The 15,636-nt window shown below is 41.4% G+C and overlaps 1 protein-coding gene and 1 long non-coding RNA gene across 2 annotated transcripts in view; one reads left to right on the top strand and one right to left on the bottom strand.

Moving 5' to 3' along the window:
* The first annotated feature begins 1,781 nt into the window (after positions 1-1,781).
* Positions 1,782-15,636, top strand: part of LOC110017652 (uncharacterized) — a 61,579-nt gene continuing 47,724 nt past the window's right edge. The window contains exons 1-2 of the long non-coding RNA XR_002872729.2: positions 1,782-1,920; positions 2,156-2,229. This is a non-coding gene — a long non-coding RNA (uncharacterized LOC110017652). The remainder of the gene's footprint in view (positions 1,921-2,155; positions 2,230-15,636) is intronic.
* snd1 (staphylococcal nuclease and tudor domain containing 1) overlaps positions 12,629-15,636 on the bottom strand; it is a 154,671-nt gene continuing 151,663 nt past the window's right edge. Inside the window, exons 23-24 of the mRNA XM_023952284.2 lie at positions 14,590-14,634; positions 12,629-13,468 (exon numbers count right to left, since the gene is read on the bottom strand). Coding sequence (XP_023808052.1) covers positions 13,403-13,468; positions 14,590-14,634 — 111 coding nt within the window. The 3' untranslated portion in view covers positions 12,629-13,402. The remainder of the gene's footprint in view (positions 13,469-14,589; positions 14,635-15,636) is intronic.

The raw sequence follows: 15,636 nt of genomic DNA, 5'->3' as shown, positions 1-15,636 counted from the left end.
CTGGTGGAAAAGCTATTTATGTAAATGCATGATTGCAGACTCTGCACACACCTGACAACATGGCTGGTTGCTATGGCGGATTGGGAGGGGGATTATTGCAGAAAGAGAAAATATGAACAGCTGTTCTTGGTTATATTACTGAAAAATGAGAGAAATTCTTGATCCTCCTTAACTCAGAAATGAAAGGATTTGGCTGGGGGAAAAGTGGGATTGAAAAATGAAGGGAGAACACTTCCCCAGTGGGAGTCTGGTAACTCGGGTCCTGGTCTGTCAGCGATTATAGTGCTTAGCATTTCCTCACACACCCAGATTGTGTGACTGCTTATGTTAGCGCACAATACAACTGAAATAAAGACTCAGTGACACCGTAAACACAATCAATCTAAAGTGCTCCTCTTCACATTTACAACACATAAAATGACTTCTCTAGTCTTTAACTGTAATCAGCATCTCAAAAGTGGAACAAACAGAGACGATGTTCTGACATTAGGGAGTGGCTTTTTTTCTACATTTACATAAGGCTCTATGACTAAAAAGATTGACATTTATTCTACAAAGTGTTTAGTTTGTTGTGCCAGTCTGTAGAGTTCTTCTTCCTGAACAACTTTCACCGGCATGTGTCGAAGTTTAAGGTTGTAGCTTTCCAACCACGAGGCTCAGTGGAAGGCTGTTGTTTCCAGGCGCCATCTGTTGCATGTTGCAGCCTTTGCCTCCCGCACCAATGTTATGAAGTCCATTCAGTCGCCATTTTTTCTGCAATGTTGGAACCAGAAATCATCAGTAAGCAGTGATTGGTCCGGTTGGTCTGAGTCAAAATTTTTATGGAAACTACTCTCGCCAATCAGGTGTTAGCTTGTTGAAAGGCAACACCCCCACCATTTGAAAACGAAGCTACACGAAATCTGTCAATGGTTTTGAACGTTTGACATCAGGGTACGTACTTTTATTGAGGAATCTGATTGGACAGTTTAGAACTTGAACTACAGAAAAAAATATGACAACAAATTAGGATTAAGAAAAAATAACAGAGCAAGAATGGTTATTATGTAATAGCTGTTTTTCTTCAATAGAAGAACAAGTGGCTAAAACGAGCTTCCTCCGTAGGGTGGCTGGGCGCTCCCTTAGAGATGGGGTGAGAAAAGAGGAGCCAGTTGGGGTGGCTCCGGCTTCATGCGCCTCCTTGTGGGGGTGTTCCAAGCATGTCCCACTGGGCGAGGCCCTGGGTAAGACCCATGACACGCTGGAGAGACTACATCTCTCGGCTGGCCTGGCAACACCTCGAGCTCCCCCCATAGGAGCTGGAGGATGTGGCCAGGGAGAGGGAAGTCTGGGCATCCTTACTTGGAGTGCTGCCCCAACGACCTAGTCGTGGAAAAGGTTGGATAAATGGGGAGTGGTTCCGTACGTTATAGATGGTGTTCCTGGCATTTACAGGAAAGCCAGCAAATGAGAACTGGCACTGAAAAGGCACCAGCATGTCACTCGCTAACTCTTGTATCTTGTGGGATTTGGCAAAGCATATGTGAGCTTGGAGCAACGGCTATCTGAGGGCACATGGAGACACAAGAATATAGTAGAAGGAGAATATAGTAGAAGGAGCGAGAGGAGGATGCACGTATGCACATATGGTGTAATAGTCAGTGCAATGTGGTCTGAAGCTGCAGGGCAGGAATGTAACGAGCATGCTCGGTGGAGGCTGCGCGTAAGATGCATTTCTAGCGTGCATGTGTGAGGACAGCCTGTGCTTGGCTCGTACCGGAAGTACTGCGGGGCTTAGAGGGGAGTGGGCCTGTGTGCTCCAGTGACGACACTCGCAGCCTCTGGTGTGTGCTGTCACTTTGGTGAGGGCTTCCTCCGACAAGGTGCAAAAGGAGACGACAGCAGAGGAAAAAGGGGCGCTGCCTGCCTGCCTTTTAACATGTGTGTGTGTGTGTGTAGGAACCCTTTCTAGCATTTAGCACAGAATTTCTTAAACCAAAGATTCATTTGGGCTTTTTTAGATAAGGCATTCATTAAAACAAGTTCTTTAAAGTGTAGGAGTGACGAAGCTCTCATAGGGTACTTCACTAGGGTGCTTTTTAGAAAAAGATATTTGTAAAACAAAACGTTTTGAGTGAAAAATTAATAACTGTTCCTTCTTCTTTGTTGCATACAGGTTCACTCAAAGGTGCTGCAGTAGAAACTCCAGCGGGAAATAAAACGTCTAGACAAAGATGTCTTGGCACTCAGGTACACAGTTGACACACAAACATCTAGTAAAACACACACACAACTTCCAACAAAGAAGTCTGAGTGGCTTCTACAGAATCTAAAGAGCAGCACAATTATTATCCAGATTATTATTGCTTCTCAGAACCTCAGAGGAATCTTTGCCCTATTGGATTCAGGATGAATCTGTGAGCAAATTATTGCCTTCATTCCTTAGAGGCCCCCTTCTTTTTTTTTTTTGCTGTAAATTTCACTTCAGCATCCTTCATAAGTTGCCCAACATGGAGAGAAGACATTGTGTTATTTACCATTTGTCTTCAGAATTGGACGTATTCAGCTCCCACTAAAAAAAGCCGTCTCCTTAGCGAGCACCTGTCTCACTCTCTGCACTGGCAGCTGACGCTTCAAAAGGGAATTATGTGATGAGCAACCGACCAACAGACATGTGCATTAGTGTCACATTCAGCAGTGATAGAGCACTGTACCCAGCGTCCAAGTGGATCAGCGCGTCTGCACGGATCAACATTTAATTGCTTTGTGAAATCTCTGGCGCTCCCTTCTCTTTAAATTCACATCCACATGATGTGGGGTGGCTGGGAATGACAATGACAGCGTGGCTTTTTTAAATTACTGCCTTTTCTCGTCTTCCTCACCCTCTGCCAGTCAGCAGTGGGCAAAAGCAGGAAGAATATTTACACAGTTCCACCCACAAACAAGAAAAAAAACCCCACATAATTCTAAAAAGTAAAAGTGCACAAAACAGTTTTAAGTGTTTAAAGGTTGGAAACAACTTTTCCTCAATAAGTTGGTTAGAGAAAATGTCTATGCTGGTCATCTGTTTAGGATTTTTAAATTTCCATTCTTCTCCAAACTTCTTTGAGCTCTGGTCCTACGGTGGCCCAGAAGGGTCACAACACAACACATTAACTTAACACACAACACATTAACTTTACACACAACACAACACATTAACTCACAACACATTAACTTAACACACAACACATTGACTTTACACACAACACATTAACTTTACACACAACACATTGACTTAACACACAACACATTAACTCACAACACAACACATTAACTCACAACACAACACATTAACTCACAACACAACACAATAACTCACAACACAACACATTAACTCACAACACAACACATTAACTCACAACACAACACATTAACTCACAACACAACACAATAACTCACAACACAACACATTAACTCATGGCCCAGAAGGGTCACAACACAACACATTAACTCACAACACAACACTAACTCACAACGGAAGTAAAGCAGCAATTGAAGTGCTTTTATTCTGAAATTTCCACTGGGCTGAGCGGCTAACTACCTAACAGAAAGTAATGTCACAGTGAGCTGTGGAGGGAGCATGATTTTTCTACAGGAGAACCTAGCAGCAGTGTTGCTAGATTGGGAGGTTTTGGTTCTAAATTTGCGGGTAAAAATGCCTTTGGCCGGGTTTTCATATTTTGGGCAGTTTTAGGGTCAGTTCGGCGTTTTTTTTCCCCCTCAGGAATATATAATAGCGGACTACGTTAGGCCGTGTGGCTGTGAACTTCTATGTACTGAAGCTCAGTAAACGCACCAGGCAGAGACGCTTAACGGGCTCTGTCATCTAACCTGTTGCTAGGGGTGTGCAACGCCCCGCCTCTTAGAAATTGTGTTCTTTAAAGCCTGACACTGCGGCTGCGTGTGGGATGAGCCACCAGCTAAAGTTATGGTCTGATCGCTACATGGAGTAGTGTCTGTGTTTATCAATCCTTTTATTATTAGTCTGAACTATCTTTTATTTTGAAAAATCATCGGATCGGGTGCTAAATCAGTCCAGTAGGGGGAAAAACTCAACGAAAGCTGTGTATTCTTCTTTCTCCTGATCTAATAAAAGGAGGACAGTATTGAATATTTCTTCAGCGGACCGGCCTTCTTTCATTCATTGTGTGTGCGTTTGTGCGCGCGTGTGTGTTGGGGACCGCACGTGTATGTGTGAGGGGAGGGAGCGGAAGAAAGGAGAGGAGCACGCGCCACAGAGAGGGGTGGGAGGGAGGAGTGTGCGTTCATATTGTGTGTGTAAGGAGAATCGTAATGAAGAGAAAGTTTCTGCCAACACTGCTGCTAGTTTCTTTTGTAGCAACAACATGCTCCCTCCACAGCTCACTGTGACGTTACTTTCTGTTAGGTAGTTAGCCGCGCAGCCCAGTGGACATTTCAGAATAAAAGCACTTCAATTGCTGCTTTACTTCCGTTGTGAGTTAAAGTGTTGTGAGGTAAGTTAATGTGTTGTGTTGTGACCCTTCTGGGCCATGAGTTAATGTGTTGTGTTGTGAGTTAATGTGTTGTATTGTGAGTTAATGTGTTGTGAGTTAATGTGTTGTGTTGTGAGTTAATGTGTTGTGTTGTGAGTTAATGTGTTGTGTTGTGAGTTAATGTGTTGTATTGTGAGGTAATGTGTTGTGAGTTAATGTGTTGTGTTGTGAGTTAATGTGTTGTGTTGTGAGTTAATGTGTTGTGTTGTGAGTTAATGTGTTGTGTTGTGAGTTAATGTGTTGTGTTGAGAGTTAATGTGTTGTGTTGTGAGTTAATGTGTTGTGTTGTGAGTTAATGTGTTGTGTTGTGAGTTAATGTGTTGTGTTGTGAGTTAATGTGTTGTGTGTTAAGTTAATGTGTTGTGTGTAAAGTTAATGTGTTGTGTTGTGACCCTTCTGGGCCACCGTACTGGTCTCATGCTACGTTCACAACGGCCATCTTGAATGTGCAGCCATGGTGCACTGGACAAACAAGGAGGGGTTATAGGTACCGGATGTTCTTGGGTTGCCGGATGTTCTCGGGGTCCTTCAGGGTCCTTCAAATGAGTTATTTCACTAGAGGAGACATCACGTGGTTCCTCATGGGAGGAGAGCACCGCCATCTTGGTGAGGTCAAGTTTTGAAGACCAAATCACTTTTATAACATTTAATAAAGAGCTCTGTTTTTGCTTTCAATCACTTCATTATATGAAAAAGAAGAATGGCTTGAAATTGCTTAGTTTTGTTCAGAAATACAAACTTCACGAGTACCCCTAACTACTTAGATTTTTTCTATGTTCCTTTATTTTATTTTACTTATGTTTTTATTTATTTGTGTGTTATGTTCATTGTTTCTTTTTTCCCCTTCTATTCTTTATTTTCTATGTCAATAATTTATATTTGGCAATGGTGACTGATCTTCGAGGCAATATTGATTACATCGTTATTGTTCGTTGTTAACGTTAATGTCATTGTTAATGTATGATACCGCAATTGTCAATAAAGTTTTTTAAAAAAACTTAGCGACGTTAACTCATTGGTCGTGGCAACTTACAGCCAATCAAATAGTGTGACGTCATCATTGGTCGAAGGACCCCGAAGGACCCCGAGAACATCCGGTACCCACAGGGGCTTCTTCTTTTCTTCTGTTTACTAACACATGTCCTACATCTACAGTTGGAAGAGGCTTGGCGCCTGTCAAAGTGGTGCAAACCTGACAAATCTTGCTTTTACTTTCACAGCTCTATTCTGATAAATGAAAGACTCTGCGTCATAGAATTCCGCCCAGACACAAACTGCAATTATTAATTTCTCTTCCATGATCAATTTTCTAACGGTTGGCACTTTGTGAATTAAAAAGGACGTCATCCAGACATCACTACCAAATCTGAGTCAAAGTTTGACCTGGTTTAACTTTCAACGTGCTATGGACGAGCGTTTTGTACATAAAGCCCAAAAACAATACAAACCTACATACCAATGAATAAATATGAGTTTTCATACTTTTCATTGAAAGTGGTCACTTGAAAGCGTGTTGCTGAAAGCGATGTAAACGTATCTTCACACATACACTACAGAACAGAGGAGAAATCATTCTTTCTTTTTGAAATGTATGAACTTATTATTTCGATTATTTGGGATTCAGTAAATTCAATCAGAGGCCTTCAATGGTCACTCATCTAATAAAAGAAAACAAATGTCAGAAAAACCACCTTTCACTGCCATGACAGTCTAACCCTTTTTTCTTGTCTGCTCTGGATAGAAGGGTAGTTGATGGTCTCTGTTTGTTCTTTGCAAACCCGAGATTACCCAACAAATCATATTTCCTTATTTCTGCATCTCCGGCAAGCATTGCAAATTCACATTCGGTGAAAGTGCACTGCAGCGTTCCTGCTTTCACCAGCACGGCTGAAATAACTTACCGTGGTAGCAACAGAGAGCGGACGCACAGCAGGCAGCCAGGGCTCACACTTTCATGATTGATGGCTTGTCAACATGGGGATTTTTTTTTTATTAGTTTTTTTATGGGGTTTTGGCAGTCAGTGACTTGGGTTAAGATTACTGAAAACAAATGTGTAACCCTTGTGCTATCCTAGGCACTTGGGTCATCTAGACCCACTAGACAGTGCGCTGAACCTTTCTTCTTCAATGATTTGTGATCTTCACTGGTGTCCATGGATTACATGAAATCTTTCCACCTTTATCCACCTTTGTCACGGTAGGGAGAACACGTCAAAGTAAGGGTGGGGTCATCTAAGATAGCACAAGGGTTAAAAAGAGCTTTTCCAGAGTGAACACCTGGCTAAACTTTCACCAGACTGTTGCTTTGCCATACACGGAAAATCAACCGATAAAATCAGTTCTGGGTGTCAATTTTTTAAGGGTTCAAATTTGCACCTTCAAAATAAAAGCATAAACTGCAGCTTCACTACCGGTACATGGACTTTGATGGAGAAAGCACCTCCAGTTAAGCCAGTTTTCTGATCAACTTCAAGAGTTGAGCGTCTTACTGCACTGAGCTGCGAGGAGATTTACATTTTTGTTCTTGTAAGGATGAAAAAAAGCAAAGCAGAGCTTTTGATTCAGCAACAAGCATGTTGCCGGTTGCCTTTAGTTTGGAGAACTCCAGGCACCAACCCAACTCTTTGTACTTGTGAGCACATTTGGACACAATGCAACAAAAGCAGGACTCAACAGCTTTAATTAAATTAGACAAATCCCCACTTCTGTGTCCACTAACAATCACTCCAGCACTATCTGGGACCTACAGTAGAACCGACCCAGAGCTGGAATGAGAGAAATACTCTGGGGTGGCAAAATGTTAAGAAGCAGGATTACACTGGAATCTGAAAAGGAATTACATGTAAATCTATGTATATTCGGGACAATGTCTACCTAATTAATCTGGAGTTTTGGCTCTCTGGGGTCGCGCTTCTTCAAGCAAATCTTTCCAGCGTAGTATTTTGAGGGATTATTTTAAAGCCTAACCTGCCTCCTATGTGTATTCTAACTAGTACTTTCCTTTTAATATAGAATAATGAGACATTATAGTAAAGTTGCCCGCAAGAAAAAAAAAAAAAAAAAAAAAAAGAGTACTGTTCTCATAAATCCACCTGTGAGCAGCTGAGACTGCAGCAAGTGGGAGTTAATTTCAATTTGATGAATGATAGGGCAAAAGAGCTGCTATAGAGCTGCATGGTCAGTGGGAGCGCTCATGGAGGACGTAGATGCTGGAGGCTGTGTCTACTACCTGGTGGTTTATTGACACAATGGTAAAGTTCACTTACAGCTACCTGGAATACTGATTCAGAACAGGATCCCCAGTGAGCATTGATGATTCAATTCCATACCAAGCTGGTCAAAATCGGTTTTAAGTTCAATTCTCAAGTGATAAAAGCCAACAGGAGTCCTGCAAAAAAAAAAAAAAAAGTAGAAAAATAAAGTTGATTGGATTTGGACAAATATTGGATACAACATTTATTTTTCACCATAAGAAAACTGTTTGCTTTGTGTTTCCTTTGTGCCTTTGAAAAGTGCTGTTGCAGTCAGTAAAATGAAGGATGTAAACATCGTGACAAAGAGTGTAATAAAACAAACTGTCCCATTAATACCCACTTCAGTGGGGAGCCAGTCAGTTCAAACAGAAACAAAGACAGGATTAAAGCTTTTCAGTTTCTCTTTGATTAAGTCCAAAGACAGACGATCGTGGAAAAACAAGTCCCATCAAAACATTATTTGTCAGAGATGGAGGCAGCTTTTAATGGTTAAAATTATATCTCAGAAATTTTTAATCTAGGATTGAGAAGATACGAAACAGTTTGACATCAGAATGAAGCAAACAAAATGTTTTCTTGAATAACATTCAAATAGCAGCTATGCTTTTTTTCATAGTTATTTCAAAGGTTTGGCTGTCTTTCATTCATTAGTCTTTTACCACAACATGTTTTATTACTGACTGCTGGATATTTTCTTATTCTTTGACACGGTGCAATATTTATTTTTGGGATTTCACTGGCACGCTTCTCCCCTAAATGTTTATCAATTCCTGAAAACTTTTATTATCCAAAGCCCCTTCCCCTGCTTTCGTCAGCATCTTTAAGCCGTACAGTAAATGAGCCCAAATGCTGAGTCCTTCTTTTCCACCATCTGTTACTTCACATTAAAAGTCAGATATTTGTGTGACTGCAGATGACACCCCCTAAAAAGCCAAGCGTCTCCTGGAAGCTAATTGTTGTCGTGACTTGTCCAACAACACAATCCAAATGGCGGTTTCATTCAGAATGCGTCTGCCTTTATACTTTTGAGGCGGCTCAGACGTTCTGCTTCAGCAGGCCTAATTTGAAATAAACTAATGGACGCTCTCAGCTTCAATTTGGCATTTTAACACAAAGTGCCCAAACTGCAAAGGGTTCAGGGGTAATTGGACTCTTGGCTACTAAGCTCCTCTTGGACAGCTGTGTGCCATTTCAAAGTTAATTCATGCATGAAGGATTTTATATTTGACTCAGAGTTCAGAGAGAGTGTGGGCTGAGCCGGAGTGGAGTTCAGGAGGATGTCACAGGTAGTTGATGTGGCAAAACCAAAAGTTGTTGTTTTTGTCAGGCTGCTTGTGGAGAACAGGATTTTTTTTCCTCCAGGATGTCACATGTTGCTCTGTTGGAAATCCAGAACAGTTGTGAGGCAAAAGCGCCTGAATAATGAAAAGAATCAGGGGACTGAATAAATGAATTTGGCCGGCATGCATTTAGCACACGCGCACACGCACACACCAAAAAAAAAACAAGGCAGCATCCGCCTTCTTCGAACGGAAGATTTACCTTTGGCAACGTTATTAACCGGCGTCATTCACGGCTGCCAGGCAGACGGTGGGGAGAAAAAAAAAAGAATCATCTTTCAAAAGTGCATGAATGCACGGCGGCCCAGTGTGTCGGCGGCCTGCTGTCCGCTGGGATTCGAGCAGGTACATTTTGGACAGAGGCTGTAGCACGGCAGGACAGGGTGAGGAAGGACGTGAGCAGGTGTTAGGCAGAGATAAGAGCAGACAAGGGAACATTGCTGTATTTCTTTTTCTAGAAGAAGGCATAAAATTAAGTGGCATGAACCATAAATTAACCAACCCAGAGGAGTGGTTGGACTGAATGAAATGAACTCTGTCTGCCAAAAATGACACATTTTAGCTCCTGATCTGTGGGAAAAAGTTAATCAGATATCAGCGTCGAGGTGATGATCCATCAGCGGAGCGATGCTCCAGAAGTTAAAACGTCTTCCCCCTGCGTCCCTCGCCTCCTCTGCTTCCTGTTGGGCGTCTGCTGAGACTAAATGTGTGGACTGCAAAAGCTGCAGAGGAATCGCCCAGTGGGCAGAAATAAAGTTGTCTGAACTGAGCTGAACATCAGAGCTCAAGTATGTTGCATTTTTCCCCTCCAGGTTCATGAATTATTAAGAGTCATTTTCTCATCAAAGCCCTCAGAGGGGAAACATGTCACAGGTTCATGAAATAAAGATATCTCCTCTGCTCTTGCTGTTTGTTCACATTAAATCATTGCTGTTTGTTTGTTTCTCTGGCGGTCTTGCGCGGGTAACACACGCAGAGAGATGACAGAGAAAACACCATTTGTCTGATTGTAGGACTCCTCTGATGGCTGCTTTTCTCTTACAAATCTCTGCACTTTTCCTGGTTTAATTGTTGTTGACAGAGTTTGGATTTGGCTCAGATGCAGCACAAGACACTGAATAATCAACGCTTCTGAACAAACAGTTTGCACAGAGCCGCTCTGCCTAATCTGGCTGTTAAGTCTGCCGGGCGTAGTTTAACTGTGACAGCTTCGCAAACAGGAAAGAGGAGATGAAATCGGAAAGAAGGCTCGACTTACGACACGAACAGACAACCGCTTTTCATATCTCCCATGACTGCCTTCTCTTCCTCCTGCGTGCTTCTACCCTCCCAACTCAGAGGGGGGGAGAGGAGCGGAGCAATGAGGCAAGCAGAGAGGGAGACGATGAATAGTTTGTGACAAAAAAAGACAAAGAGAGGACATGGATCTAAAAGACAAAGCCATCTCACAGAGTCCATGAGTCAGCTGACAGCACAGGAAGGTTTCTTAATTGCCCTTAGAGTACATTTCTCATCCCTGCCTCTGGTAATTGGACATGAACGCCGTTGATAAATAGGCTGGACCACCTTGGATTTGTGGAGCCGTCAGATTCAGAATGGCATCTTCAGGGGCAGATAGCCGTTAACAAGTTTGTTGTTTAAAAAAATCCAGACACCTGCAAAAAAAATTTTTCAACTATAAAACTGCTTTCCAAGCCTTTTAAAGCCATTTCTTATAGGAAGATCAAAATCTACTGTTTCTTTAAGACGAACCGGTTTGATGGCAACATCATCTTTAAGGAATAAAACTCCTTTGATCACAAACTCACTTCTGATTGGCTTTGTCAGGACTACATATTAAGGATAAAATGTAGAGTATGTTGATTTTATTTTAACAAAATGTTAGTTAACCCTTGTATTATCTTAAATGACCCCACCCTTACATTGACGTGTTCTCCCTACCATGACAAAGGTGGATAAAGGTGGAAAGATTTCATGTAATCCATGGAAACCAGTGAAGATCACAAATCATTGAAGAAACAAGGTTTAGCGCACTGTCTTGGGGGTGGGGTGGGGTCATAATGACCCCACTCCCAACATCAAAGTGCCTAAGATACCACAAGTTTTACAGTGGGAGAGTTTTCACAACTTTCCATAACCTAACACTTTCCTGAAATAATCTTTCTTTCCCCCAAAACTCCTTTGAGAGTTCTGGAAAACGCTGATGAGCTTCATGGCTTATGAAAAAAATACTTATTTTCTGCAAAAATTTGATGCAAGATGGGGAGAATTTGCATGATTTACCTGCAGGAAATGGAAACACATGAACTGACTGAAAACTTGGCTCTGTTCAGAACACGATGTGCAGCTTTGTAAATACAGGAAAAGCAGCAAGACGACAGTATAAAATGAGAGGATGGTTCATTTCTGTCTGCAGCAAATCAAAATGACAGTAACCCTTGTGCTATCCTAGGCACTTTAACGTTGGGTCATCTAGACCCACTAGACAGTGCGCTGAACGTTTTTTCTTCAATGATTTGTGATCTTCACTGGTGTCCATGGATTACATGAAATCTTTCCACCTTTATCCACCTTTGTCATGGTAGGGAGAACACGTCAAAGGGTGGGGTCATCTAAGATAGCACAAGGGTTAACAGTAGCTTTAGTTGGTTCAGTCTGCAAAAGTGGGTGCAGCTTCAACACAGAAGTGTCTTTCACAAAATAAGAGCACTTTAAAGTGTTTTTAAAAAAGAAAAAAAAGCTCCTCCCATCATCCCTGCAGATGCGTCACGCACAGAGCTGTCACTCAGTCGGCTTTTAAACCGGCGGAAGCTGATCGGCGTCCAAAACATTCACCATTTGCCTTGAACATAAAATGAGAAATCTGCCTTTTTGGAGTCAACAATAATTGAACTCATGGGGTCTGTGTTTTTAGAGGCTTGTTTCATCATGGTGACCTTGATGATGTTCCGCTCACAAAAGACGAGCTTTTTCTTCAATCACTGAAGGATTCTCTTTGGTTGAAAAACAAAAATGTTCTTTATGGGATGTAACTGGAAAAAAAAGCAGCTTTGTTGAAGACATGATGTGCGTCAGATTCAAAGGAAAGATGAGAGCTCGTCACTTTCATTTAATTAATATAAGACCCATTTAAATATAATACTAGACCATGTTTTTTTTCATTTAAAAATGAGGCAAAATTTTTTTAAGTTCCTTTAGATCCAACATGTAAACTCAACACTTTTATCCCCATTGTTTACCTGCAGCTTATTTGTAACAAATGTTTTTCTTCAGATCCCATTTTGGAATTTCATGCTTTGTTCTTGGTTGCAAGATCAAAAACTCATCTCCATTTGACAAAAAGGTAATGTTTCCCACAGATAAGACATTTTCCCAGTAGCAACATTCTGAAAAACTGAAATTTTAAAATGTTTTGCCCATAAATGACCAAATTTGTGAAACCCTTTTTCGAAATAAGAGCGCTTTGAGTTTAGGCAATATAAAAGAGAAGACAAAAAGGTTTGCTTGTTTTTTTTTATTGATTTAGCTGATTTTTTTTAATAGAATGCAAAGGTCCATTACGTGGAAACATATTCAAACACTGCATCTGCTATGGCATACAGAGATATGAAGAGAAGAGGCTGCCGGAGACGGCGTCATTACATCATTAGAATGTAAACTTTACAGAAGAAAAGAGGAGAAAGATGCCACATGAAGGCATCCATCCATATTTACTGGTCATAAAAGTTTGACAGCGAATAAACGACAAAACACTCCCCACAAAAAAGAAGAGAAAACACCCGCAAATGTTGTTTAACACAGATATACAACAGAGACAAATTAAGCCCACCTCTTACTTTGTCTGCGAGGCTTCACAAACAGTTTTTCTCTAAAACAAAACAATTTTACAGCTTTCAACGTATCCCCACATTTACAAAGAATTCCTAAGGGAAGCATTTGTTTTTTTAGACCCTTTCAGGAGAAAAAAAGGAGGGATGAAGCTCAAAGGTGTAAAGACGGGCTAGTGGCAGCTGTTTCAGCGAGTAGTGATTAGCAGGTAAAGGACAAATGGAAAGGAGTTGATTCATAATTGTTGTCTTGCATGCTCTAGCAGGAGTTGTGAAGGTCAAACGAAGGTCATGGAAAGAGGCCAGAGCAGAGCGATGAAGCAGGAAAAGGAGGCGTGAGTGGATGCTTGTCGTTCAGGTTCGTCTTCTCCTCAGTACGTCGTTGCCGTCCATGTTGGTCTTTGGAATGGTGTCATGACTGGATGGTGGTGGCTGTGGTCTTCTCTTTAGCGTCTGTAACCAAACTCGTCGGCGTCGTCGGCGCGGAAGTCTCCGTAGCGCCAAATGTTGAGCTGATGGGAAGACAGAGGCTTTATTGACCACGGCGAGAGGAACAACGGCAGGTGTGATAAAACGTCTTGTTGCTTTGATGGAGGGCTTCAATAAGATCCTCAGTACATTACATGTTAAATGGTCAGAGAATGCAAATGGGAGGGGGGGGGGGGGGGAGAGACCTGCGCCGTCATTGTCATTTAATCGGACTCCCATCCTGTAGACCCACAACGCCTCAAATGACACCCACGCTATTAGTTCTCCTGTTCCATAACAGACACTCCTGCCTCGCCTCATAAAGCATCATAGGCAGCTCCTAAATGTCGCCTTACCACAATACGGTTGGAACAGCGTGTGTGTAGTTATCTAAACGCTACAGAAGCTGGCCAGTCTATTTTGTGAGTGAGAGGATAGATCTTTTTTGGCTCTCAAAAGCATGTGCACTCAGCTGCTAATGCTGTGATTCATAGCTAATTAGCAACTGTGCTAATTAGCACTAGTTATTAGGATGAATGAAATGAATGAAGCCATTTCCCATTCCTCACACTGCTTTCTTTTTTTCCCCCCCGCTTCTCCTCGACACCCTGAAAACACGGCAGTGCCTTTGATAAGGATTGCAGTCCCTGGCTTTTTCTCCTCCGACTTCTTTGCTGGAAAAGCTCTACATGAATGGGAGCTAAAGCTTCACTAATTCTCCTACGACGGAGACACGCGTTCAGAAAAAAAGACTGCACGTTATTTCACATTTGAACCTCCAGATTTAGAATTGGCATCACAGTGTTCTTAACCAACAGCTTTCTTATGACTTCTGGAGACCGGTAAATAATGGACAGCTTTCTAACAAATTTTGGGGAAAAATTGGTTCCAAATTTGATACATTTTTGTCCTTGATGTGTGTCCTCCTCCTCCCTGCTGTATACTTTGGCTCATATTCTGTAGGAGCTATTCCATAACAAATGAAAATGACTGCCAATGTGGGATTTGAGAAAGAAAAGGAAAAAATGTTTTTCTTTCAAGAGTTTCTAAAGAAAACCATTAAGGACAGTAGAGTGCAGCAGTTTTGGCACCACTAAACCACTTAATAAAAATGACTTGAATAAAAAAATGAGAGGCAACTGCAGTGTCAAACATGTGTACTTACCCTGGCACTCTTGGCTGATTCTTGACTGTTCAGGTACTCTGTCACCTAAAACAGAAACACGTCATTAGGATATCATAGTAAGACTGTAAAGGGTTTCTGAGGTTGTTTCCTTTTCAAGCTTTTGAACATTTTTTCCAAGTAGTCTTTTTTTTAAATTCCTTTTTGTAGGTAGCACTCCAACCATTCTTTTAACACTACTTGTATAGTAAGCTGTTCTCTGAAGAGCAACAGGATGAATAAAGTACAAAGATGCAGAGATGTCACTGTGGGGTATGTGAGACGCATGCTTCCATTAAACAACTGTGTTTTGGAGTTTGCTCTTTATTCTCTTTGGAAAGGGCATCATTTTTTGTTCACAAAACATCCCACACATTTCAAGTTCTAATGATAAAGGGCTGGCAACAAGTGGAAGTACTGTGCAATATAACAGTGCCCTTAAAGTACATGACGAAGTAGGGGCGTAATTAATTGATCAGTATTCCTACAATCTAATCTGGAAAACTTCACCTGCACTGTTCACAATGGTTGAAGTTTTTGGCTAAAGACATCCTGGATCAATTTTAGGTCAGTAAATCAGATCATTCATAATTAAGCAATATGGACAATGAATCGTAATTATGATATGATTTGTATTGTTAAAATGAATCTCTACACCCCTACACACAAGTTTTCATCATGACAGTGCTTGATGGTGGGTGTCAAACATTGGAAGTCGTTCTTTTCCCTTAAAGAATCAGAGAAATTTGTGTTGGACAAAATTCATTGCTACAAGAAGGGATTAGGCAAACTCCTCCCAAGACACTGAATACGTATATTTATATAAACCTCTTCTGTGGTTAGGGCTAACATCAATCAGACAAAGGAAAAAAACAAAAACAAAAAGTCATGTATTTTTAAATGTCAAACAAGTTTTATTTCACCCAATAAACTCGCATTTTTGGCTTGCAACATTTACAAACTGACTGGTTCCCATAATGCTGTGAAGTCTGACTAATTCGTTAGTCTGAAAAGTTATACTTTTCTTTCCTCCTACCACTGTAGGTTGAT

Source organism: Oryzias latipes, chromosome 23 (genome assembly GCF_053564925.1).
Source record: "Oryzias latipes strain Hd-rR chromosome 23, Olatipes_Hd-rR_3.1".
Taxonomy (NCBI): Eukaryota; Metazoa; Chordata; class Actinopteri; order Beloniformes; family Adrianichthyidae; genus Oryzias; species Oryzias latipes.
Note: the sequence above shows the minus strand (reverse complement) of the source record. Positions and strands in the feature narration are given on the sequence as shown.